Genomic DNA, 27,448 nt, shown 5'->3' with positions numbered 1-27,448 from the left:
GGCATGTGCCCTGACCGGGAATCGAACCGGGGTCTCCTGGATCCTAGGTCGATGCTCCACCGCTGAGCCACGCGGGCTGCACAGGACTAATGCTGTAGACTGAAGAGCAACGCAAAATGTTGAATGCGGGGCAATAGGAGTGTGCGCAGCAGGAGTGAACGGCTTTGCAGACCCTAGTGACTGAACATCAGTACAATAATTTTGATGATTTTTTTTATTAACCATCCAATAGCACGCGTCAGTAGAGAATGTTAGTTTTTACTTTCATCTTTATAAGAAACTTGTCATAAAATTGTAAGGGACTTGTCATAAAATTACCTGAGTGTGTTTTGCTGGCTTGAGGGCGTTCTAAAACATAACACACAGCGCCACCTAGTGGATAGGACAGCAGCCTGTGCTGTGGGGAGAGGGTGGTGTCCTGCTAATTTAGCTTTGGTCAGGATACAATTTTAAAAGGCTATGAAATGTAGCCCGTTTCCTTATACAGAAGCCCTGATCGACTCTCCCTCTCCACCTTCCGAACAGTAGGGATCACCCCAGTCTCTTTGCTACCAGATCTGTCTGTGAAGGGAACAGTAGAGCACCACCTGTTCTACGGTCACTGGTGAAAAAATGACAAGCGGGGGACACTAAGATGATTTCTGCTTCTATCTAAGGGACGCCCTCCAGGAAGGCCATGTGCACAAGAGGTGCCACATCAGACACTGGCCACAGGGATGCCCCATGTAGGACTCTCAGTGAAACTCATCTGGTGCCCTCTCAGCCTTTTGTATCTTATCCCAACCCTGTGTGGTTTTGGGGGGGCTGAATATGACTGCTTTGAGCAGGAAGGCGGGAAGCAATCTATCGTTCATTTCACTATGGCTGCGCGTTACGGACAAGATCTGTAGAAGGCAGGCTGAGCTAAAAAGTATGACTTTTGCCCTTAACACACAAGCCTGTTATTAACATCTGTGAAAACCACCACCACCATCGGACAGCAGTGGTGTTTGGGAAGGAATTTCATTTCCAACCTTAATGCAGTTTTCTCCACCTAAGTGGTCACCCCAAACTCCGTAGCCATTATCCATCGATCTAATAGTTGGGCCCCTTTGTTGGGGAACAAAAAAGATGGACTCATGGTTGGAAGCCTATAAGAGTTGCCCCAGATCTGCTTTTTCAGCAAGTCTCTCAGGAGAAGGTGACAAGTGGCAGCCTGTGCTGTTAGAAGTCACTGGGCTGGCTCAGCATCCAAGCGAGGGAGAGGACGGGCCTCGGTTTCCTTTCCTCGAGTAGCGCTCAGTAGGACCTCAGTGGTTTGGCATAGATTGGCTCCAGGATGTGATGAGTTAGAACCAAGAAGAGACCTCCGAGGAAGACAGCACTGAGGAAAGCCAGCAGGACATAGCGACCGATGAAAAAGGCATCCACGATCTGGGAAGGAAACGTCAACCATGAAATTACTATCACTTCGCACCCGGCTGTGCTCGTCTGGATTCTTTGATGATGGGCCCAGAGCCTGCTCATATTTGTAACTTTCAGTAACATCCTGCCTTGGGTCTCCTTTGTAAATGGTTAAGAAAGAACATTCTCTGAACTCCCTGAGCTGGAAATACAAGATAAAGAAAGAAGTACTGATGTACAGGGAGAAAATGGGAGGCTCATAAGCACTGTGATCACTCTGGATGGGCTCTTTTATGTTCTGGAATCATATGTTATGTTATTTGAAAGCACTCATGAGAAGTTTGCTTGTTGTTAACTTTCTGTTGTTAACTTTTTATCAAGGAGAATTTTAAACATACATAACAATACAATAGCATAATAAATCCCTTGGACACAAAATCCCACCCCAAAATAACCCATTGCCAATTCTGGAGGGTTCATTTTTCAAAACGAAAAGGTGGCCCTTTCAAACTTTTATCTGAAGAGCTCTGAACCCTAACATTCATACCCAGCATCCCAAGGGTTAGGGAAAGTGGCCATTTACCTGAGATACTAAAACACTGAGAGAATAAGTAGATCACGGGCCCCAAATCATACAGTTGGCTGCCTGGCAACCAGTTATACCTGAGGCCCCAAGTCGTTAGTCTTTGCCGACAAAAACCCATAATTAGTGTTGGCTCTACCCACTGGTCTACTGTCCACTGCCAGAGCTCTACTTGTCTCCAGGTCCAAATGGCGGCGCTTAAGTTTGGGCAAGAAAAAGAAATTTAATCTACAGACCCAGTGAAGCAGCTACACAAACCAGGACCCTGGGTGACACCACAGTCTAGGAGCTTTGAAAACCCAGCACCTAGGAGAGAGTCCCAAATACTTGAAAGGTGCCTGGGGTGGAAAGAAAGATGGTACAAGAATGTTCCCATCTTCATTTTCAGAAACTGGGAATATGTTGGACTCCACGGCAAAGCAGAATGAAGGCTGGAACTGGAACGAAGCTTGCTAATCCGCTGACCTTAAAACAGAGAGATTGGCCTGGATGATCTAACCCAGGCGGGCCCAGTGTAATCACAGGGTCCTCACAAGTAGGAGAGGGAAGCAGAGTCAGTTACCTTCCTGGCTCTGGAGGTGGGGCAAGGGCGCCCCCAGCCAAGGGAAAGGGCAAAGAAACAGATTCTTTCTTCCCTAGAAGCTCTAGAGAGGGATTCAGCCCTTCCGACCCCTTGACGGTAGCCCAGTGAGACTGATTTTGGACTTCTAGCTCACTCTTAAGAGAAGACATTTGTGTTGAAAGCCACTGAGTTTGTGGTCATTTGTTACAGCAGCAGCGGGAAAGGGATAACACAGGGGCCACACACCAAGCACCTGTCAGGTCCAAACCCTGCTACGATCGCCGAGACCCAAAGACACCACGAAGGAAGGGCTGCTCCAGAGACCCCCCCACAGCCAGCTCGGAACAGAGGGCAATCTGATCAAACAGCTTTAACATAACTTTGACCTTGGCTCCAGCACTGAACACGTCTCCCGTGGGCTACATGTTTGCTCGTTCGACACGTTTCACTTTTTAATTAGCCAATTAGCAGGCCTTGGGTGGAGGCGGCCCAGGCCATGTATTATTGATGGGTATTGAGCCAGGCTGCTGCAGGGGCCGGCTCTCAGAGCTGACCACGGGAACTCGTCGGCTGGCCACGCTGATGGACACCTTCTGCTCAAACCCACTCTTCCCTCCCCGGTCTGGGCCTCATATGACAGAGGACAGAGGGCCTGACTTTAGGACAGTGTTTGCTCTGTGTTCTTCCCCCGACATTTGCATCTGCAGCGGTCCAGAAACAAGTGGCCTTCGTTGTTGTCTCCTTTTAAGACAGGGAAGCCGAGGTGGGAGCCTACCCCCAGCTCACACACGGAACGCACACCAGCAGAGGGGTTTTCAATCGCTGCCCAAAGAACCTCGCACGGACGGAGACAACTCCTTAAATTGTGTGTATTATTTCCCTTGGAGGTTTCAGAACGATTTTCCTCCCTTTTGCCATGGCTAGTGCTAGATAGTGTTGGAAACATGTGCCGATTAGGTTCAGAATTATGTAATTCCGTGTGCTGTTGTCTAGTGTCAAGCAGTCCCTTATGAGCTCTCGGTGATGGCCCCTAATAGTCTGTTGAGACCCCAACAATGAACGTTTTGAAGACAGGGCTCAGCTTTGGTCCTTGCTCTGACTCTTTCTATATATGCCAACATCCAAGTGAGGGAGAGGACAGGTCTTTCTGGCCCATCCAGACTCTTTCTGGCCCTGGATAAGTTATGCTTGCCTTACGGCCTCAGTGTCCTTACCTATAAAGCGGGGACAAGGGCACTTACTTCAGGCCACGTACGGTCCTCTAGAGGTTTAAATGAGGTCATGCAAACGATGTGCTGACCTCAGGACCCTGCACACAGTAATCCCGTAAACCCTGTTAGCTATTATCACCATTCCTACTTGAGAAGTTACAGCGGAGGCCGGGAGGAAAGGAGCTGAGAGAAGACATAATGGGACACACGGAGTCGATACCAGTATCACGATCGCTGGGCTGAGACCAGCTGTGCTTGCAGAAGCCAGAGCCCCAGTCAGGACTGAACCAGAGTGAGGAGGGCGTCCTAGGTAGGACTATGAGATGACAGAAACCCATTCTGGGAGGTGGGTGTGGGGGTGTGGTCCCAGGAATGGGTACCAAAGGAACTCCCAGGAGCCTGAGTGCTGAACTCATCTATTGGAACTTGGCGCTTCCAAAAAACACCTGTCTCCTTTCCCCACTGCTCTTCTCTATGTAAAGTAATCTTCACATTAGAAATGGAAAATTCAACACAAGGAGAGAGAGAAGCAGAAGTTTAGGCCCAGGCCCTGAGTTCCTGAGCCCAGGCCACCAGGGAGGGACCGCTCTGATGTGGTGAGCAGGTCTATTCCTGTTCTTAACTCATCTTCCTCTCTCTGCTCCACAGGGCAAGCGAGGTGGGTGTTAGACACTCTGCTCATTCATCCCGATGGGGACACAGCTTACGATTCTGATACTGAGTGAAGAGGTGGGGAATCTACACCTCGCTCGAGTTTTCCTCATCGTCAATTTAACTGCAGATCTTCTAACGCAGCTCGGCCCACTGACAGCAGGGCACACGCAGGGGAGGAGTGAGGCCCAGGCCAAGAGGAATGAGGGCTACAACTCGGGAGGTAAAATAAAACCAACAGTTTTACCTTCATTTCGGCCTCTGGGGCTGGGATTTCACTGGCTCGGGGGAAGAGCAGCAGAACTGCTGTGATGAGCAGGGCACCGAGGAACACAAAGATGACGGAGTACCTGGGGTCAAAGGACACAGTGTTACAGCACCCTTTGCGGCTTCCTCTCTGCCAGTCGGGCTGATGGGCTCCTCCCTGGGGCCAGTGCTCTGTTTCAGCCCATTGACAAAGCCCAGGGACCTGCTGTCCACACTGCCCATAAATTTAGAAATGTTTCCCCTTCATCCCAAAGCCCTTCTCCCTAGACAGGTACCAACTGGACGCATTCCTGTTTGCTCCCAGTCATTCCAGACTCCTAAGAATGGGAACTGGGAGTTTTCATTTTTGCCTCTGTTCAGCCATAATCATGGAAAACCAAAGCAGCCCCTCCCTCCCCCAACTTCTACGTTTGTTTTACTTTAATAAATTAGGTAACTCGCTGCTTTATGGGGACACTGTCCGGCCAAGGATACAACGCCACAATGTCGCTGTGTCAGTGTATGGACTGACTCTCTCCTGGAGCTCGTGCCTGATGGGGAGCCAGTGTGTCTGCAGGGTCCCTGGGCCCAGCTCTAGAGCCTTGGGGACTGGACTGAGCATCTGCCACAGTCTGAACAATGAAGAAACTCACACAGGTACGCCCCCAAGAAATCCAACAGGCAGTAAAAGCAGGTTTTCCTTTCATCTCATGTCCCCCCATCTCCTCCGCAGCAAGGACTGCAAATACCACCTTCCTTCTCTTACCTCTGCTGCAGAGCCAGTAACACACTTAGAGCTATGATAAGAGGTTAAAATGTGCTGCCAGTAATTACAAGAAGGACCTTCTGAATTCTAAATGTGTAATGAGAATCAGCAATTTTGCTTCAAATTGTATTACCTGGGATTCCCCAGGGGGAGAGAATGCCTTACCTGGCTGCACCGGAGGCTCGGGACAGCAGTGCACACAGCAGCAGCGCCAGCACCCAGAGCAGAGCTAAGACGAACACGCCGGTGCCCACCCCGAGCACAGTGCCTGCCATCTGTGGGGACAGGACGCGTGAGCCCTGCACTCCGCTCAGCCCTGGGCCCAGGGCAGGCGAGGTGTCCTCTCAGCTCCGGGTGCTGCCCACCGGCATGCTCCTGGGGTGCAAGACAGCATTCAGCCAAATACAGAAAGTCCAAAGCGGTTATGGGGGATTTCTGATGACCGGTGTGCCAGGTTTGGGGGAACGTCCAGTCTCAGAGGCCTAACAGGAATCAGACATTGAGAACCAAGCCTTCCTTTCTGGTGAGGACTGAGACGCTGCTTTCTGCTCTGCGCGGGTCATTCCAAATTTGGTTTCTAGTCTGTCTTCGCCCAGCCCGCAGTAGAAACCTGAACTCTCCGTTGGTACAAAACCCTAATGGGGGGCTGAAAAAGGCACTGGGCCTAAGGGCACCAGGGCCGATGTGGAAGTGGGAGCTTTCCGGTTAAGTCCATGGTATGAGCTTTGGCAACCACAAGTCAAATGCCCCACTCTACTGCTGAGTTTACTCACAAAAGGAAGGAGACGCCTAAGTCCTTGAAGAAAAGAGGTGGCAGAGGGGAGCCACCGTTCTTTGTGAACATTCCCTGTGTGCTAAGTACCTTACAAATCTATCTCACTTAACCACGGCAATCAGCTCCTGCGGTAGGTACTATTATATCCATGTTAGAGAAGAGGTAACTGAATAAAAACTGACAAAGGATATGCACATGGCCAATAAATACGCGAAAAGGTGCTCCACTTTATTAGTGATTGGGAAATTACAAATGGAAACCGCCAGAATGGCTAAAATGAAAATGACAGACAACAGCAAGTGTTGTCAAAGGTGTGAGGAACCCACACGCTGCAGCTGAGTGGGAATCGTCCCAGCCGCTCTGGAGACTACGTGGCCCTATCGGATAAAGCTGACTACACGCGAGTCCCAGGCCCAGCTCCTCGGTTCCTGGGTGTACTCCCAACAGAAATGCACACAGAGGCTCGCCAAGACATGTAGGAAAGTTCAGCGCAGCCCTATTTGAAATAACTAAAAACAGAAACCACCCAGATATTCATCAGTTGAATGGATAAAATGTGGTGCTATACACACAATCTATTCATTCACACAATGAAAGCAGAAAGCAGTGAGAATGAACCAACTACGACTACACCCAGCAAGATGGATGAGCTTCTCACAAATTGACTGAAAAAGGCCAGAGGCAAAAGAGTTTGTACTGTGCAATTCCATGTGTATAATGTTCAGAAACAGGTCAAACTAATTTTGGGGTTAGAAGTCAGGGGTATGGCTACCTTGCAGAAAGTAGTGAGTGGAGGGAGCATGAAGAGGATTCTGGGGTGCTGAAGAAATTCTGTTTCTTGATCTGGGTGTTGTTAGATGGCTTTGCTAATGTTGTTAAATTTTATCTAACTATGTACTTCTGACTTGTATACTTTTCTGTATGTGTGTTACATTTCACTAAAAAGTTTATATTAAAAAGTTCCCTTTAGAGAAAGAGTCTGAAGAGACCTATCAGCCAAATGTAATATATGGACTTTGGTTTCAAACCAACCAACTGTAAAAAAGACACCTGGGGAATCTGAACTGTACAGTAGCTGGATATTTGGTGATATTAGGGAACTGTTGTTTATTTTTTAAGTGAAAAATGTTTTTTAATGTGATTATATTGCTAAAAAATAATCTGTGAGATGCATAATACACACGCACATAACACAGACCACACATGACAATGTCTAGGGACTTCGTAATTACCTGGGGAGATGAGGTGACGGGGGCCGACATAAAAAAAGACTGCTCATGAGTTAATTGTTGAAACTGGGCGATGAGTGTTTGCTACTCTATCTTCTATACTTTTGAATATATTTGAAACGTTCATAATAAAAAGATGTGTATGAATATGTATATATGTCTAAGTAGGAATAAATCCAACAAAAGATGTGTTAAGATTTTTATAGTAAAAATGATAAATTTTATTCAAAGAGTTTTTAAAAGATCTGAATAGAAAAGTAAAACAGACCTGAATAGAGAAATGACTCATGTTCCTATATGAGACAGTTCAACTTTAATAGATCTTAATTTTCCTTAATCTATCCACTCAATGGCATTCTAACCCCAAATCTCAAAATAATATTTTTTGTGTGGAACTTGAAAACTGATCCTAAATTCATATGGAAGAGCAAAAGCACAAGAACAGCAAAAACAATTTTAAGAACTAGGATGGAAACTTGCCTTTCTTGTTACCAACTGCCACAGACACATTATAAAACCAAGGTAATTAAAACAGTGTGATAGCGGCATAAAGACACATGGACCAGCAGAATAAAACTGGGAACCCGGAGACAGATCCATGCATTGATGAGGGCTCTGGACCAGACAGAGTTGGGTTTATGATTCAGTGGATTTCATAGATGGTGTTGGGACCAATGACTATCCAATCAGAAAATAATAAAATTAGATCTCTACTTTATATTACACACAGGAACTAATTTTAAATGGAAAGGGATTCATTATAAAACAGCATATGCTTAAATATACAAGCGTTGGGCTGACTACAGTAGAATACGTAATGAAGCACGGCAGTCAGATGCTTGCACCTAAACTTAGACTCGCCATGAACGCAGAAGTACAAAACGCAGGCTGATGCAGGTGCGTTGGATGGCAGCTCAAATACCACGAGCTGGGCTGCCTTCGGTTATGTGATTTTTCTAGAGTGATGAACAACTCTTGTTCAAGTTCCAAATCACAAATAAGTATAATTTCCCCTTCATTTAAATCAGAGTTGCATTCCTGGAAATTTTAACTATATCCAACTCTGCCAAAAAATACATTATGTTTGTACAAAAAAATAAAGTTAGATTTAGGCTCAGATTAGAAATGAGTATCCTGTGGGACACTCAAAAGCTGTAAAGGATGCAGGGCAGTTCTTCACAGCAAGGGGCTGTCCTATGCATCACAGAACATCGACCATCCCAGCCCTGCTCTGTGAACCTCAGTCGTGCCTCCAAAATCATAGTGATACTCAAACAGGCCCCCATGAATCCCAGAATGGGCAAAGGGCAGCACCACCTGCTTGGAGAACCAATGTTATGGGGAAACTCTAGCACAGAGAGACATGTACAAGGATGTTAGTTTATAATAGCAAAACATCTGGAAAAACCTGAATGTCCACCAATAAGAGAATGGATGCAATGTTATGTAGTCCCAATGAACACAAAATGAGTAAACTTCATCTATCTGTATTGATATAAATATATCTCAGAAATAATGTTGAGTGGCAAAAGCAAGTTGCAAAATGAAGCCCATAGGATAATACTTGTATTTTTAAAATTAAAAAAGCACCTAATAGCAATATATAGTTTATGATACATATACAGTAAAAGTATAAGAACATAGGCTTGAATAATGCATAACAGTTTCAGAAGAGTGTCTGCCTCTGAGGAGGGAGGAGGGACGGGGAATGGGGCCAGGAAAGAGATCAAAGGGGATGTGAACAAAATCTATGATGTTTTCTTTCTTTAAAATAAAAATTAAAAAAACCCAAAACTTAAGCAGATGTGCCAAAATGTTAGTTAATCTAGTTTGTAGAGCATAGGTATTTATTATACTACCCAGTGTGATACTTACTATTTTTGATAATTTTCAGATAATTCTTAAGTTTTAAAAAGGTAACTGGTGGCGCAGGGTGCCTATGAATTGAGATCAGAGAACAGAGACTGGTGACCAATTGGGATACTATTGCAGTTCTGTAGGTAAGAGACGCTGAAGGTCAGAAATCTTTCTTAGCTGTGGAGATGGAAAGGAGTCTAGGAAGAAGGCCTTAGCAATGAGGCAGGTTTTTTGTACAGCAAAAGAAACCATCAACAAAATGAAAAGACAACTCACTGTACAGGAGAACATATTTGCCAGTGATACATCTGATAAAGGGTTAATACCCCAAATTTATAAAGAACTTATAAAACTCAACACCAAAAAACCAAACAATTAAAAAATGGGCAAAGGACCTGAATAGACACTTCTCCAAAGAAGACATATACACGGCCAACAGACATATGGAAAGATGCTCAATGTCACTAATCGTCACAATGAGATATCAGCTCACACCTGTCAGAATGGCTATTATCAATAAATTAACAAACAACGGTGTTGGTGAGGATGTGGTAAAAAGGGAACCCTCGTGCACTGTTGGTGGGAATGCAGATTAATATATTCACTATGGATAACAGCATGGAGGTTTCTCAAAAAATTAAAAATGGAACTGCCTTATGACCCAGCAATTCCACCTCTGGGCAGCTGAAGCTGGTCATTAGAAATACTGCCCATCAGTCCTTCACGAAAGCGTAAAAGTTCATGAAACATTGGGTTTGGTATATGGTCTGGCAATAGAGTAATGAGACAAATATCCCCAAGCGGTTACAAGAACGAAGTTCAACATTTTATAACCAAACTGGGCGTTTTCTCACTAAGAGTTTAGAAGAGGAAGGGCTGGCTACAGCATCGAATGCTCTTGTGGGGAAGCAGTGAACATCTAGTCATTTCATCTTGGTAATTCAGTGTGATTTTAATGTGAGTAATACTTACATTATTTCCAACCATACTGGAATAGCTAAATTATTAAGTAAACTTTGATTAAAAACAACAACAACGACAGTGTTTTTATTTAATGTCCAGGGCTTTTTCAAACCTTCTTTGAGAACGGATGGTCTAGACTACCTGGCTTCCAGAGCAAGTCCATTTACTTAAGGGCTGTGCATTTAAAACAGGTAGATTGGAGCTGGAATAAAATAACCTGTCTAGCCCTGGCCGGTGTGGCTCAGTTGGTTGCAGCGTCATCCGTGTGTCAAACGGTCACGGGTTCGATTCCCGATCAGGGCATCTACCTAGGTTGCGGGTTTTGAGGGGTCAGCGCCCCGCCTCTCCCGGCCTCCTCCGGCCCAGCTCCCTGGCTCCGGCCTCAGCCATTCTCTCCTCTGCCATCCTCCCCTCCGCACCCTCCTCACCTGCGCCCTCCCGGGGACCCCCAAAGCGATGCGTACTCACACTTCGCAGTCAGGCTGGTTTCAGCCCCGAGGGCTTTGGTCTACACAGAACGAATCACAAGTGGGCTTTCATCCAGGCGGCCCCACATTCGCCAATCAGCGCCGGTCTTTCAACGTCCAGCTTCCCCTTATTTGCCTACGCCCGCCGCTGCTCGGGCAGCGTGGTGGGTGGGCACGTCGCACCCTGTGACGCCCTCCTATTGGTTGTAGCCCTCAGTCTTGGAACCCCCGCCTCGAGCTCGATTGGATAGAGGCAGCCCGGGCTCGGCGCACGCCCCACCCATTGTCAATCACACCATCCCCTAGGTAACCCGCTAGTTCATTGGCCAGTCTAGCCCTAGGGCGGGTTGTAGGGCGGAAAAGAGCTGCTTTCCCGGCCTCCCTTGCTGTTACTATGGAGACTGCACAGCCCTGCTGGGATGCGCTGGGTCCCCGCAACACTTCCCTTCATCTTGAAGTGAGGAGATAGGTACAGCAGTCTGGACTTTAGTGCCTGTTTCCGGGTCTAATGAGCACCTCAGTCCCTGACCCACTGGCGCCGGTGGGCAAATCAGATTTGGCCTCAACGTGGGGCCGGGGGTGGGGGGCGCAGGTCCAGTTATTCAGGTTCCTCAACAATGTCTCTCGGAGAGAGCCGAGTACGAAGCACTAGTTCTGACAGCATCACGTTTTCCTTTATTCTTACCTCACCTTCCTTTTTATGCGGCCTTATTCTCCCGTCATCCTTATGAAGTAGACTGTGGCGAGGATCCTTCTACTCACAGGACAGAACCGGGGAGAGAGGCCAGGGTCCGTCAAGCGCCTCTTCTGTAGCCTCACCGCCAGGCGTCGGTAACGGGAGCCGTCCGTGCCCTCGCCTCCCTGCGAACCACAACTTGCCACGATTTTGTTCCGAGGCTGTAGCCTGTTAGACCCAAAGACCCATAAGCCAGGCTAACCAAAGGAAGTAGGACAGAGGATGCGCCCTCCAGAGCTGGACCAGGAAGGGAAAACAAAAATCAGGACGGTACCCGACCTGAGAGCTGTCGCACTGATTGAACCTTTGACTTTAGACAACATTCTCAGAGGTCGTGAAGCGTGTGATTCAATCCTGGAACAGTGCACCTTTGACTTAGGAAGTCCCATGCTGAATCCTAGCTCTAAGAGTGAAATGGAAGAAGACTGTTGAACTCCTTTGAATGTAGGTCTCAAATTTATTATACTTTCAAGGTTTCATTTACAGTCATACGTACTAACCAGTGATTTCTCGCGTGGTTAACAAGTTGGCCTTACTTGAGCCAATGAGGAGCTCGGTGGTTAAGAAAGCCATTATTCTGATTAATTCATTTCAGTGGAATTGAGTGTTAACTGTCGCTAAGCACTGGTTAGGAACTGTGAGGATGCAGAAGAAATACCACGTGACTCCTGCCTTAATGGCTTGTGGTTTGCTAATGTCAATAGGATAGGAAACAATTAGAAAATGCTTTAAAGCAAGATACAACAATGGGCCAAACTTATAGTTAATTGTTCCAAAGATGATAATAATACTTCATATTTACAGAGCATTTTGTAGTTTTCAGAGCACGTCTTCACTTGTGTTGTTTGGAGGAAATATTGTTTTGGCTAGAATTAATGTGGGCCTTCATGGTATAGCCAGAACTAAATGCTGAGCCCTGGCATATGGGTAGGAATGGGAAAGGTGGAACAGAGATGGAAGGGTATCCAGGGAGAGAAAATAGTTTGAGCAAGAGACTGAGACAAGAATAAACACGGAGTATCTGGGAAATGGGGAAACTGGTCTAAGCCGGAGTGGAAACAGAGAATGGAAAATAACATTGAGTAGACCAATGGGTCAGTACCAGTTCTGAGCCCTTAATGTTTTGGGGGAAAGTGTTCAAAGTTTGAGTTTGGGATAGCTAATCTTCTTACACTTCCAATGATCAAACTGACTTTCGTTAAATTATAAATTAAGAATACGGCATGAGCGAGGAGACATTCCAGACTTCTTACATCTTCGCAACTGGATATAACATTTTAGGTTTTCTCTCTCATAAGAAGGTAACTTCTCCCTAAGCCCCACCTCTACCTAACTCCCTAACTGTGAAGAGGTGTTAGTTTGCTGATTAAATAATGCTATCCTACCCTTTCATTGAAATCAAAAGAAGTGCTGTCGCCATAGCACTGGTGTCACTATATTTTGTCATCTCTTAATCAAAATTTACTCCAAAGAAGATTGATTACTTGACTATCCAGTTTTTCTCTTTTTAAAAATTGTCTTCTGTACACCGAGTTAACACGGTGTCTCTCCACATTGCTCCACATCTCTGCCATATATGTATCACTCATAGTATACTTGTTCAGTGCACAAAGATGCCATTTGGTGTGCACATCATTTTGTTTAATCACAGTTTTCTCTTCTCCTAAGCAAAAAAGTCCAAGCAACAGCAGCAATAAAACACCTATGTCTAATTTCCTTTTTCTCAAATGTGCAAGATCATTTGTTGTGCTGCCTGATAGAGAGATAAGGTAACAAAAAAGAGGTTATTAGGCTAATGGAGTACAAGAAATGATTTCAGAGAAGACAAAACTTTTCTTGTTCATTTTATGGTTCTCAAAACTTTTTCTGATGGGGAGCACTAAATTTTCCTATGTGTGATTATTTTTGCATTTCTGCAGGTATGTTCTGAAAATGTGCCTAAAACTTAAGTAATTGTTGGCATTTAGCTGAGACTCAAAAGCTACCACTGTTCTATTCTGCTAAATTGGAAAACTGGGAAAACAAAAACTTCCCTCCACTTATATGTCAGTAGTTACTGATCTTCCAAGTTCACCCAGAATTACCACCATGATTTTCTAGATTATAATATTTACCTTATGCTATAGACCAGGGATCAGCTAACTATGGCCTGTAGCCCAATTGGACCTGCCATCTATTCTGTGTATGCTCATATTTTTACATTTTTAAATGGTTGGGGGGAAAATCAAAGAAAGAAAAATGTGAAATTATATGAAATTCAAATCTCAGTGTCCATAAGTCAAGTTTTACTGAAGCATGGACATCTTATTCATTTGCATGTTGTCTATGGCAGAGGGAAGCAGTTAATACAGAGACTGTCTGGCCCATACGCCTAAAATACTTACTATTGGGCCCATAAGAAAAAGTTCTGTCCTTTACTATCTTAGAGGTCATTAATGGATCAGATCCCATGGACTGTTGGAACTGAAACAGACTTTGGAAATCATGCAGTGTTAATTTTTTAAAAATCCCCCATTGACAGAGACAAGTTACTTCTTGCCTAAAATCACATGGTCAGTGGTAGTAGATCCCTGGTTCTGTTGGCTCAAGATTTCTTTCCTATATGCTATGTCTTACTTAGGGTGGGATAGGTGCTGTGTAGTCTGGAGGCAAGGAGATTTAGCACTTTCCTGATTTTGATCTCATGTCTTATCCAGACAAGTACAGTGCACAGTAATCAATTGAGGATACTTGGACTTTCAGTATTGTAGCCAATATGAATTGTCTTCTATTTTCCATTTTTCTCATTTCTCAAAGATATGTATGGCCATCATGAAAAACTTTCTCACTTTTATGCCCTTTCTTGTACAAAATCTTTCTCCTTCAGCAAAATAATTCAGAGGTGGCTGCCTCTGTTCTAGTTTAAGGTTCTTACGGGAGGTGAGGATGGTTAGAAAGGCCCAGAACCCAGATTTCACTCCAGAGGCAAGGGATGCGACGTATGTGTGGAGAGGGGAGAGTGGGGAGGGAGTGTCCACAAGCCAGCCCACTGGTGAGGTTTAGTGTATGTTTACCTGTGTGGGCTTTTCTGGGGAGAGTATCCTTAGCTTTCCTAAGATTTTTAAGAGCCCATGACCCCAAGAAGATTTGGAACTGTAGATATATAAAGGATGTGTTTGGGGGAGAATGCTGCTCCGAGTGTGGCATGGGAGACTGACCTGGGTTCTCATGTTAGACCTCAGTGGTGAAGGAAGAGCCCTTCGCCCACTCACATCAGCCCACCCAAGTTTTTTTTACCTTCTCTGCCACTCATAAAGGTGATAAAAATTCATCAGATTCACAAAGCGGCTGAAGTCAGATGGTGATGAAATCCCAGTACAATTCTCACCCAACAACGCTCTGATTAATAGAAACTGCAGAGGAGCTAATTTTATGAAAATAGCAAGCGGGATTGTTTTAGCTGAAGCAAGCTGGGAGAGCGGGTGCTGATGCAAACAGCCCCATTGTGCAGTGCTGACAGCTCCAATCTGGCCGTTTATTTATTAAATGTCTTTCCGCTGTAAATTATTAAGCCTGGATTCCGGGAGATGAGGGAGCAGACAGAGTTAGACAATAGAGTGGAAAGCAAACCTGGACAGCTCCCTTCGGCATTATTGCAGCATTGCCTCTCGTGGAAGCCTCTGCCTCCCCTGGTTTGGAGAACAGGGATGAATTCCGTCTTCAGTGGGGCTCAGAAATGGACAAGACAAGTAACATGCTTTGATTTCTAAATTATTTGCAGTTCTTACAAATCAAAGTGTCCTTCAGAGAAAATGTAACCAATTGGCTCAACAAGTGGGAGTCAGGTATTTTGTCTATCCTCTAAAAGGGCTGTTTTGCCCAAACAAGAAAGGACTTGGCCTACTTTAACATTAGCAAGTACCAAATTAAGTGTTTTAGTGCGCTCCGTCACCAGAAGATTGGCTCCATTTGACTTATTTGATAGCTGGAAAGGTCCTTCATGCTGGGAGGAGTTCTAAGATCTGTTTCTTAAACCAAAGAAGGCTGGTGGACAGGCAGGGAGAGGAACTCTGATTATGCGCATCGCGATCTGAAAATCTGGAGGCCTGGCAAATGGGGGGGTTGTTGGTTTATGTGAATCTTAGGTTCGACTTTTAGCCTCTGTTTTCTGAACAGCATAATAGAGGACAGGGGCCCTCATTGTTTGCCAAGCACCAGCTCCTTATCTGCTCAGTGCCGGTAATCATGCACCGTTAGTATGGAAGCCTGCGAGCAGACATTCATTCACCGTTTGTTCACTCATTTGACAAATATTTATACTGAATATTCATTCCTGTGTGCCTGAAAAGTGGGGCTAAAGAATGCACAAAAAAGCCCTGCTCTCATGGAACTTGCATTCCGGTGGGAGGAGCCGAAAAATCAACAAATAAATACGTAAAAAATCTGCTGGTTTCAAGGGCTCTGAAGAAGAAACATGGGGTGCAGGCATGCAGGGTGGGGTTTTGTCTTACACAGCTGATGGAGGATCCGTCTCTCCGAATAGCAACATCTCAGTGACCCGAAGTGAGAGAGTGAAGGGCCGAGGGCCACTCAGGCAGGACGGCCCTGAGAGGGCCAGCAAAGGAGGCGGGGGTAGCTTGAGTGACATGGGAGCCATTGGAAGAGTTTGGCACAGAGAAGTGACATGATCTGATGTGCCTGCCAAAAGCTGAAAGCAGAATGAGTGTGCCCGATACCAGTTAATGCAGGCTAAGGTCTGGTACTATGAAGCCACTAACTAGCTTTGGAGATTGCTTCCCAGTATGTGGAGTGGAAGGCTCGTTTCTCTGCATCTGCAGGGTGGGCGAGATTTCTTGGTTCCTGGTAAACAGCATCCTCTCCCGAGAGTCCCAAGGGTGGTGGTACAGGGGAGTTTCATGTCCCTTTGTTCGCCTACGGTTAGGAGGAGGGTATGAAGCATCACGCAGCAGGAGAACCTTTTAGCACTGGCCCTACCCAGCGCTGGGTTTGCGGTCGGCGCTCCTTTCTGGGCAGCTGATAGGAAGCGGCTGGCAGGAGATGGCTCCTGTGAGTTCTGATTTCCTCATCTCTTGTGGAGGAGGAGAGGACTGCAGCCCGAGAGGCACACCACCAGGCAGCTGTTGGGAGGGTATGTATGGCAAGCTCAGCTGGAGCCTACGCAGGAACATTTGGTAGATGGGGGAGGAAGCTCATGATGTTTTATGGGGAGTGTGAGAGTATTAGGAGAACCATGGGGCTTCTGGATTAGCAGATGTCTGGAGGCCTTGCTACAGCCCATGACAGGCCCGAGCCCTGTGCTTCCTTACAAGGTGTCAAGCTCACTGTGTCCAAGAAGCAGCCAAAAAATGCTCCCGTTCGTTCAGCTGGGGTCACACCAATGAGCACTTTTAGTCTGTTCTCTCCGGGTATTTTGGAGCAAGGTCAAGCTGAGGCTGTGGGTAGTGCAGCCATAGTTATTGAGCTCTGAGTGGAAGGAGATGGCCAGACCCATAATCAAGGATTTTAAAATATGGGTATACATCTTATTTGAACTCTCAACTGCTGAAACTGAAAGGGTTTTTTAGAAATCAGTCCTTGATTGAAAGACCCAATACTTAGGAAAGAGATCTCAGAACTAAATCAGTTTTAGGAATATACTTCTCTCAGAAGTGCACAAATCCCTGGGTATGGCCCAGCTCACAAACATTCCATGTTTCATCGGTGAGGACCACTGTCCACAAGGAGGGAAAGAAGCCTTGGAGATTTCAGTTCTGGGGATTTCTGCCTCAGAACCAGTCTTGCTAGCTTTGGGGCATGATCCAAATTATCCTGAATAGAAAGTACTAATGTATGAGTTTGGTACACCAACTCAGAGGCCTTGAGGGCAGTAGATGTGATGCTAGTTAATCTAATAAATAAATGATAATAAATAGAATTGCTTCTCCGATTGCTTTGCCAGCATACCCCCCTGGCTGAGACAGTTAGGGGTGCTAGGAAGCACATAAGTAGGGGACAAGAAGAAGAAAAGAGGGTGTGGCCAAGGACAGGTGGCTGGAGGAATAACAATGAAGCCAGATTTCTTAAAGAGAAGGGAAGCACAGAGTAGAATCGCTTCGGTGGGTGGTCTGCAGCTGAGAAGGACAGCCATTCTCGAATGGGTCATTTCCCCAGAGCCTCTGTTTCTGGGGATGAATGAATGCCCGCTGAGTAAACTAGAGCCTGCCTGGCCCCTTGATCATGTTTTGACCTAAGGAAAAAGGCCTGAGGCAGTTCACTTCAAACACTGAATATCTACCATTCATTAAGCAGTGGTTAGAAACGCAGGAGGCATAGTCCCTTTCTTCCAATTGTCTGTTTGAGACAAACAAGCAAAACGCCTTTTGTGATAAAGGCCACATCAGAGGTAAATCTGGGGTGCTTCCTAAGTATAGGACAGGAAACAGAGGGGTCAGGGAAGATTTCCAAGGTGACACTTGAACAGGGTCTTTATGAGTGACTGGAAATTAGCCACAGGGAGTAAGAGGAAAGGGATTTCAGGCACAAGGAACAGCACATGCAGGTTTCCAGAGCTATGAGCAAGAATAGAATAGGTGATGGGCGAGGAGTTCAGAGTGTCCATGGTGTGCAGTGGGCTGGGGCTGAAGGCATGGGAGGCGGGGAAGGGAAGAAGAGGAAGCCAGGAGGTCATCGGGATAGTGTCATGAAGGGCTTGCATCATGTGAGAAGGATGTTAGATAGTATCTTGCAGATTCTGATGATGCACTGAAAGTTTAACAAGGGAAGGTATTTATAATTTGTATATATAAAAATAATCTCTGCCATAAATCTCTTATATTTATCTAGTTATCTGGCCTTTGCATAAATTATGTTCAGGGTTGGGAGCTCTCAACCTCCCAAAGTTGCCTACTTCGTTGTTGGATGGCTGTACATTTTACAAAATCCTTTCCTATACTGAGCCAAACGCTGCCTCCTCATAATTCCTACTCACTGTCTAGCTTTGCCATTTGTAGCAACACATAAAAGGCCACTTTAAAAATATTTGAAGATACCAATGAAACCTCCCCTTAGTTTTCAGTTTTCCAAGTTAAGCACACAGTTCACTCACTGTTTGTTTATTTCATTGTTTCTAGGCTCCTTACTGTCTCTGTCACAGCTTTCTGGGTGAACTGTGGTTTATTAAAGCATCTTTTAGAATCTGGCACTAGAATTGTTCATAATACTTCACATAAGCTCCAAAGGCACAGTGATGCCATTACTGCTTATTTGAGTTGGACACTCTATGGCCATCAGGAACTCTAGTCTCCTGAGTTTGCTACTGGGTCACTTCCTAGTTTGCTTTTAAAGTTTTTGATGAACTGGAGCTTCTAACTCTTCTGCACATTAATTACTGCCAAGTAAAATCTCCACTATACTCCATATGTGCAGTTTATTTTTGAAGTTTAAATATAGGTCTTTACATTATTTAAACTTTACCTTGTTAGTTTTCCAGATTACTAGATTTCAGCCTATTAGATTCATTTTTAAAGTCTTGATTCTCTTTTCAGTGAGGTGAGTGGATCTCCTTGCACATTTGATAAACATTTGTTGTATGTTTTAATCCAAGTTACTAATAAAAATGTTTTCTAGGCTAGAACTTGGTAGCATTTGAGGTCTGCTTCCATCTGGGTATGTGTTCAGACAGCTTGAGTTCCGCCTAATGATCCATTTTACAGCATTATTCATGGTGGTAACTTTGAAGATACATTGTGTTTGGCATTTATTCCCGTTCAAATCCGTAAATGTTTATTGTTGACCTTCTATCTTCTAGGTTCTGTATTAAGTGCTGAGGACATAAAAATAATCAAGATATTCTTGTCTTAAAGAGCTTGCAGTTCGGCACCGGTGACACATATATACACCAGCTACAAATCAGTATGTGTATAATTAAAGATGTGTTACCTCTAAGTTGTATTAGAGTTATAGTTTTCCCAATATAATATAGAATAGGTAATAGATAGTTTATATTATATCATGCTGTACATTAGCAGTATAAAGAGTATACAGAGCACACAGAGCAAGGGGAGATTACTTCTTCATGTGGAGGAGAGAGGAGGGCTTCACAAAAGAAGGAACATCTTAACTGGCCTTGAAAGATATGTGGGATTTTGGTGAGATGAGTGGAGAGTGGAGATGGGAAGATATTCCAGAGTGAAAAAATGTGATAGCCAACCACGGAGTAGTGAACGTCTTCAGAAGGTTTGGGAACAGCAAACATTCTCCTGTGGGCAGAGCGCCAGGTTCAGGGAAATGAGTGGCAAGAAAGAGACAGGGTGTGGAGGGCCTCCAGCGCCATGGTGAGGAGTTAAGGCTTTACCCTGTAGGTGAAAAGTTTAGCCAAGTCAGCAGCCATTAGGCAAGAGAGTAAGTAACGTGATCTGATGTATCAGCTACGCAACTCTGTTGACAAGGAAATGAGTTCAACTTGGCAGACTTAGGCTTAGTGAACCCATGTTGGTTCTAGTATTATCTGACCATTAAGCATCTGTTTAATGAGCAGCTCAGTCCATTTGTGTATGTGTATGTGTGCGTGTTGCACCTTCTCCAGCTTCTACCTAGTTCCTGACTGTTGCTTTGACCCTTTGGACTGTTCCCTTTTTTGTCCTTAGGCATTTGTTCTGCATTCTGTTGGTCTGTTTGTTCCCCCACAGCTTGCTCTGACCTTTACTATTTCATGTGTCCTCTGGCTCTGGCATCTGAGCCACATCAGTTCCCACCCTCAGAGCTGGCCTGGCCTCCACTATGGATTGTCACCTGCTTTCACCTCCCCCGTCTGCCGAGATCTCTGCGTTTTTGGTTCAGCCTTGGTCTAGCCTGGTTTCATCCTTTGTGCTACCATCTTTGCCTCAGTTCTTCTATTCTAGCTCCTTGACCTGCAAGTTGTACCTGTCTGCTCACTCTCCCTTCTGGGAGCTGTGTGGTGGAGTTGGAAAGACAGGATCCACACACAGTAAACTGTATGTTACACCTGATTGCCAAATTGCATGTACTGACTAAAAGAATAACGTGAATTTAGAGAAAAGACTGAACTGGGAAACTCAAGAGCCTTAGGAGGAACACTCCTTTCTAGTCAACTCTCTTTTAAAAAGGTTTGGATTTTTAGACACAAACCTTTCTTTGGAAGCTGAGGGGAAGTGGAGGGCGGGACTTCCTGTGGACGTCCCTCTGATTGGCTCCAAAGCTGCCTGTCTTAGAGGAGCTACCTTGTCTGTGCCATCTAGTGGTGGTTGCCACCAGAGAAGCCTTACGCGCCTCAAGGAGAGAGCAATTTAACGCCATTTCCAACTTAAGCACCATATCTACAGGGCGTGAAATTAGTTCCAGCAAGCAGCAAATTTGCTGCTAATAAAAATATTTAGCGATTCACTTGTCTTTAAATCAGCAGCGGAATATTCTTTTACTTGCATCAATGCTTGTTTCTCCCAATTCTAATATTTGCTAATCAAGCCAGCATTGTCTAGCTAAGGCTGTGAAACAGCAAGTTCTCCAGCTCTGCAAAAAGGTGGGTTTCCTGGGGAGGAATTTTTATCTCCTCCTTTGGGTCAGGACTAGGCCTCGATGCTCCTTGGATCCTGGAGGTGGAACTCTCACTGGTTAGGTGGTCTTGGAACTAACTTTTCATTCTCTTCCGCCTGCCTGTGTTACCGCCTGAGTCATGCATGTGGGGAATCTGGGGCGCTCAGAGAGAACACGATTTCTATCTCATATACACAGCTTTGCTCTGTCTCAGTGCCAAACGCATTTTAATTTCTTTTCCGTCTCTTTTAGCTTCTATCTACTCAGAACGAGGGTAATCTAAATACTGAAGAGATATTCTGGGCATTAAAACTTCTTTTACATTTATTCAACAAATGTTTATTGGGCACCTACCACATGCATTCATTGCTGTAGGGTCCTGTTTGGATGAGAAGTGTCCAAGAGGCCCAGTGGGATAGCTAGGTGACAGGCTGACCTGGCAGGCGACACCTCTTCTCCAGGTTACTGGAAGGGTGGGTTGCATGCACACCTACATTGTATGCTTTTCCTTAGGGCACTCATAGAAGGAACTGGAGCAGCAGCCATTCTCTTTCTCATCACTCAGTTGGTCTAAGGGTCTAAACAGATCACTCATTTCTAAGTCCAAATAATTTAAAGAGAGAGTGCAGTGGCACCCTGGGGACCCTGTCTTCCACCCCAGAGGAGCCTGGCTGTATCATTTTCCTTCAGCTCCTGGTAGAAATCAGTTTTGAGCATCCTGCCAGGAAATCAAGATGCAAGCAGCTTCAGACATGCACAACTATACCCTGCTCAGAAATCAGCCAACATGAGATGTGGAGGAAAGCAGGCCTCTTGGTTAGGAGAGGGACCTGTGCAGAGCTGATAACAGGGAGGTAGAATCAAAGACAAACTAGACCACCCAACTAACACTAACTTCACTATTAGAGATACTGGAGGGGGTAGATCAGAGAAAGGAAATAACATCAGGGAGTGACACTTGGCAGTGGCTGAGAGATCAGCATGGAGGCTCATGAAAGGGCAAGCCCCCTACGTGTAGCAGTAGGAGGTAAGGAGGTTCGGGGATCAGAGCATCTGGGCTCTATTCTTGGCTTTTCTCTCAGGTACATGATTCTGATGAAGCCCCTTGTCCTCCTTGAGGTCAGTTTTCTCATCTGCCAGAACAGATGAGTTGTATTTCCTATCCCAGATCCTCTTACTCTAGCATGAGAAGGTTGGGATAGTGCCTCTTTTAAAGGGCTCTGAGGGACTCATCAGAGGGGTACTATGATGAAAGTCTGGATTTCTCCTGGAATGGAGAGCACGACAGCATGTACATTTAAGTTACATAGAAGCAGGGTTTTTCTAATGGGAAGGGATGGATATAAGACCAAATGAACTGGAGCCATTTGCCCTGAATGAGATGTGTAACCTCCCATCATGCTCTAGTCTCAGAATTTCAAGTACTTGTTATACAGTGTGGGTCAGCCGAAGTTCCTAGTGTTTAAAATCTTGGTGATTTTATCCTAGCTGTAGAGTGATGGGAATCATCAAGTATGGAATTGCTGGGAAATAGGAAAAGTAATCTGAAGAATATGCTCTATCAATTACGTACTTAAACAAGAACCAAAATCAACATCGAAAGTGGAAACCCTAAAGAACTTAGTAATTAAAACAGAAATAAAAACGTTCTCCAGTCCTGGTCCTGTCTTCCTCATCTGTCAGTGTAACCTCCCATCATGCTCTAGTCTCAGAATTTCCAAGAAAGACTTTCTGGGCGTGAGTGCACAAGGAAAACTTGGAGGATGCATGTTGAATATTAACAAAGGCAGCTGGGATGGAGCATAGCTTTAGGCCACTGGGGGAGCAGGGAACACACACAAGAAGAACTGGAGAGAAAGGATGGAGCTGGCAGATGGGAGCCCTGTAGTCTTCTGTGAGCCCCTTGACCCTCAAGGCAGAGCTGACATAGGCTGGGAAGAAGAACAATGAGGTCAGGGCAGGGAGGCAGTCTTTCTCTGCCAGGAATCCTGGTCCCTTGGCCCTTCTAGCTGCTTCTCACCTCAGTGTCCTTCAGGTGAGCTGTTTGCTTCTCCGTGTCCCATTGCAGCTGCCTTGCCTCCACCTGCTACCACACAGGCGGGAAGTCTTAGGCCTACAGCCCTCTTGCTGTCATGTGCCAGAGCTGGGTCAAAGTCAAGCAGGTTCTGTGGATAGATTGATGGTGCTTTAAGTGTCTAGCCCCCATCTGTTTCTCAGGCATTTCTCATAACAGTATTAAGCGTAGGTCAGCCATTAGGGTTCCCTGAGTTCTCCTGAATTGATGCGCAAACAAGGTGGAACCTTAACTGTGCTTCTTTGAAGTCCTGGTGAGCATGACCCCAGGAGTTTGGTAATTCCAAACTAGGCTGAGCAGAGCCTATGATCTGGGATTAATGGTCAAAAAGGCCTCTACAGGCACAATAGACAGTGCTCGGAGGCATTAAATCACTCTGTCACCTCAGAAAAAGGGACATGGCTAGCATGTTGGTTCATAAAACAGACGGGTCATTTGCAGGATTTTTGAGGTAAGGTTGCTGATCTCATGATGAACAGAATAGATTCAATGACATGGAGGCATAGATGAGACTGACGAATGTCAGAGGGATGGAGGAGGGCGGGTGGGTGGAGGGAGAGAGAGAGAGTAACGAAAGAATTTATATGCATATATGCACAACCCAAGGACATGGACAATGGTGGGGAGAGGGACTGGGGAGGGGGAAGGGACAGGGTGGAATGGGTCATTGGGGAGAAAAAGGGACATCTGTAATATTTTAAACAAAAATAAAATAAAAAAATAAATAATAAAATAAATAAATAAATAAATAAATAAATAAATAAATAAATAAATAAATAAATAAAAGTAGTTATCTGGGGCTATGGCCGGGTAGCTCAGCTGGTTAGAGGCAACTAGTCATTCTTATCAATCCTCAGCCCAGCTTTCCAGCGTGGACTGTGGTGGAATTAACTCTGTGCATTATTTAATCAAGCGATCCTCATGGGTAGAATTAATCATTTCTAGATTTTGGGTCTTTTAAGAAAATGATCCGATTTTCCTGTTTGGGGAGGAGGTATGCAGAGGAGGAAATGCTGAGGAACTCAGCTGTGCTCTGTGAAGGCCTCCTCTCTGACAAGTAGTTAATCTATTTGTTGATACTGTGAGAGGAGGCTACCCAGCAGGAGAAAATTAAAAAACCACTCGGCACCAGTTGCTACCCTGATGAATCTCATCTAATTATTTAACAGGACACTGCAGGGTGTGCTTTTTTATTATTGTTGCTTTAATTTTATTCTCTATTGTTTGTGATACCATTGGAAAACTTTTTTGGATAAAAAAAAATCCTCCTTTGAGTCTATGCTTTTTCATTTGGCAACCATTGATTTTTTAATTTTTTTTTTTACTTTGTGTTCATAACAGTTCCAAATCAACGTAGGATTATTATTGATTTATGTATTTCTTTATTTACTTTCTTCCTGGAATGTAGCATCGGAGAGGTTAGATTCTGAAAAGAACTTTAAAGAGCATCAATTGTAGCAGAAGAAAGAAGAGTAGTGAGACAAGTGTTAGCTACATTCTCTTTTTGCCGACAGCGTCCCTTTCTCAACATGAAGGACTGGGGCAAAATGAAGTCCCAGTGGAGGGAATTCTTTCTTATCAGTGTAGATCTAGTTAGCCTCTGGGATTCCAGAAGGAGATGTCGTCTTCCCGAGGGGCTCTATGCTACATGGACTCTGGCTCCATCCTAAAGTCACTGGAAGAGATAAGAGACTCTGGCCGTATTCTCTATATAGGGCCTTTGAAAATGTGCCCGCCTTTCACAGCTCCCTCCATAGCTGGAACATGCCGGTGTAGCCCCGTATGGTTAAGGCTCTCTGGCATGTTTAGCTCTAGGAGGATTTTGACCACTTAGGTCTGTGAAGGTCCCCTGTCCTCACACAACTCATGACACAACCTCGTGGCCACCACTTCAACCCCTTAGGCCCCAGGGACGGGGTGCCAGATAAAATATAAGACAACTAGTCAAATACAAATTTCAGATCAACAGCAAATGATTTGTAGCATGCGCTTGTACCAGACATTTCAGGGGATACACTTATGGGTCTTTGTCCCCACTCTCCTCTGACACACACACTTGGAGTTGGATTGTCCCTCCTCTTGCCCCCTTTCCCTTTAAGCTTCTAACCTTTAGCAATCTTGGATTTCTTACTTTTTTTAGTCTCCTGGCCTCCAACTGGGAAGCCAGGCTTTCCTCTGCTCAGGGCAGCTGCTGGCATTTGCAGGCCAAGACAACAGTGCCAGTGGAGGCCCTGGCCAAGTGCCTCCTGATTCCTGTTGCTAGCACTGTTCCGCACTGCAAGGAACCTTGTGTCCCTTGGCCCCGTCCCAAGATCTGTCCGCACCCTCCGTGTGGGGGCATACCCTCCACACATTTCACCCCACCCCCACCCCCAAACAGCCATCCCTTGGCTGACCTGAGTATCTGGAATGTGACCTAGAGAGGGGAGCAAGGCTCCTGTTTTTTGCCCCTAGGGAAGGGTGGACCTGGAGGAGAGCCTCTCTGGGCTCTTCTGAAGTTCAGGGTCAGGCAGGGACCTGGTGGTGGGTCTAAAGTGGCACTGCCCTACCACAGTCCTGGAGAGTTTGTGTGGTCATCTTCTTGGCCCTGTGGCCTGTATTTGCTAGATTTCTTCATGCTCCCTCAGGAGGTTCTGTGTAGACCACGTATCTGACTGGCTATCCCCCAGCCTCACAGTCTCCCCTCCTCCATCACTGCTGCAGGACTTAGGTTTTCCTTTTCCGCATACACACACACAAATCAGTGGGGTCTGTATAGGGGGAGGTCATCACATTTAATCCAACAAAATCTTGATAATGAACAGTTTTGATTTAGTGTATTATTGGAGTTAGGAGGCTCAGGTAGGATGGAGAAGTGAGGGGGGAGCTGTTGTTGTTTTGGAGAGAATTCAACCAGTTGATTTCACCCCCTGCCCCTCCACCCCCTGCTTTGGGGAGGATTCAGTGTTATTTCTAATCCAGCTGGCTGTGTGCATGGACACACCCAGCTCCTGTGATCTGTGATCCCTCCTTTCCCCTAACAGATAGATTGCTGCCAGGGCTTCCAGCTCCTTTCTCCATGGTGACCGAGCCCCCATTTCCGTTTAATCCTGGCCTCCACCTCCCCTGGCCACTACCCTCCTCTGCGGGAAGCCTGGTTGCTTCCTTTCTCTGTCCGCTTGGCTCTTTCTCCCTCTCTGGGGATTCTCCCAGTGTGCGGGGAACAAACGTTGCAGTTCTGTCCGTTTCTTCCTTTCTCCTGATCTGCCCTCTGCCTTCTCTTTGCTCCTTTGCTTCGGTGACTCTTAGCTGTCTCTTGTTGTAGCTCTTCAAACACATTCCTTTCACTGCCCCCTGGAGCTCTCTTCCCTACTCCAGCCTCTGGCTAAAGGTGCAGAAATCCAGAGAAGGGAGGCAGACAAAGGTGCCCTTCCTCTCTGTCCCCCGCTCTGCCCCCACGCTGGGATTTCCCTTGGGGAGAGGTGAGTCTGGGGCCCATCTCAGCCTGGATGGTCCAGGCCCTCAGAGTTCTGCAGAACAGTGCCTGGGATCTGCTGCTGCTGCTGGAACATTCCCATGTGCCCCAGCCAGTCCTTTTCTGCTTACAGACAGGTTTTCAAAATTCCCTTCCTACCTTTCCTCCCCTCTCCCCCCCAGGCCTTCCTACTCTAAGCAGTGGTCCTCTGGCAGGATAATCATTGTGATTCTGATTTTGCAGATAGGGAAGCTGAGGCTTGGAGAAATCCAGCATATTATCCAGTATTTGAACAAAGGAGTAACTGGTGGAGCTAGGACAAGAACGAAGCTTGTCTTGCTGCTAGTTCATCACACCTCCTCTTTGGCGCTCAGGACAAGGGCGTGGGGAGGGGGAGGAGGCTGTGGCACAGGGCAAGGTGTTAACAGGAGGGGTGAGTTACAGTTTCCCCCCTTCTGCTGAGTCCCCTCATGCCCAATTTACATGGTTATACAATGCTAATTTGTTCCGTTCTTGTTCATGGCTCTTTATAGCTGTTTTAGTTATGTCTGCCCCATATGTGCGTCTGATTTTTTTCTTGGACTCTGAGCTTCTTGTGGGCACTCTGCACTACACGACTCCCTCGGGTCAGGACAGGCTTCTGCACGTGGTCCCTGGTGTGTCTGACTTAGGGCCCTGCAAGGGGCGTGGGAAAACAATGCTGACGCTGCCTACCCTGGAGCAGGTAGCAACATAGCCGGTTCTCTTGCTTTCCCATCGTCTGTTCCAGCCAGGCTTCCCAGCCTCCTTGTTAGCCTCTGTGAGAAATCAAAGTCCCAATAATCCAATCAGCCCTTGTAAATGCCCCAGAAGCAGCTCCAGAGCACCAAGGAGCCGGCAAACCCCAGACCCAAATCCATGTCAAATTTCATAGATATAATTTAAGCAGGGATCAAAACCCACACTAACCTAGTAACTAAG

The 27,448-nt window shown here is 45.8% G+C and overlaps 2 protein-coding genes across 2 annotated transcripts in view; one reads left to right on the top strand and one right to left on the bottom strand.

The window, feature by feature from the left end:
* Positions 1-551: 551 nt before the first annotated feature.
* On the bottom strand, positions 552-6,330 carry TMEM218 (transmembrane protein 218). Its single transcript, XM_016204401.2, has 3 exons — positions 5,568-6,330; positions 4,638-4,740; positions 552-1,413 (listed from the first exon to the last, which is right to left on the bottom strand). Exons 1-3 carry the CDS (start codon positions 5,675-5,677, stop codon positions 1,279-1,281), a joined length of 348 nt encoding a protein of 115 aa, XP_016059887.2. The 5' UTR covers positions 5,678-6,330; the 3' UTR covers positions 552-1,278.
* A 5,064-nt stretch (positions 6,331-11,394) lies between these two features.
* The window catches only part of PKNOX2 (PBX/knotted 1 homeobox 2), a 255,958-nt gene continuing 239,904 nt past the window's right edge, over positions 11,395-27,448 (top strand). The window contains exon 1 of the mRNA XM_087828594.1: positions 11,395-11,873. The gene's annotated coding sequence lies outside the window, so the exon portion shown is untranslated. The remainder of the gene's footprint in view (positions 11,874-27,448) is intronic.

This window comes from Miniopterus natalensis, chromosome 20 (genome assembly GCF_054644295.1).
Source record: "Miniopterus natalensis isolate mMinNat1 chromosome 20, mMinNat1.hap1, whole genome shotgun sequence".
NCBI classification, from domain to species: Eukaryota; Metazoa; Chordata; class Mammalia; order Chiroptera; family Miniopteridae; genus Miniopterus; species Miniopterus natalensis.
The sequence above is the reverse complement of the archived record's forward strand: the minus strand, read 5'-3'. Positions and strand labels throughout refer to the sequence as shown.

Coding starts and splice junctions, on each gene's coding strand:
- TMEM218 (XM_016204401.2), bottom strand. CDS start 5,677: ATGGCAGGCACTGTGCTCGGGGTGGGCACCGGCGTGTTCGTCTTAGCT. Junction 4,741..5,567: donor CGAGCCTCCGGTGCAGCCAG/GTAAGGCATTCT, acceptor CTTTGACCCCAG/GTACTCCGTCATCTTTGTGT. Junction 1,414..4,637: donor CCCCAGAGGCCGAAATGAAG/GTAAAACTGTTG, acceptor TTTCCTTCCCAG/ATCGTGGATGCCTTTTTCAT.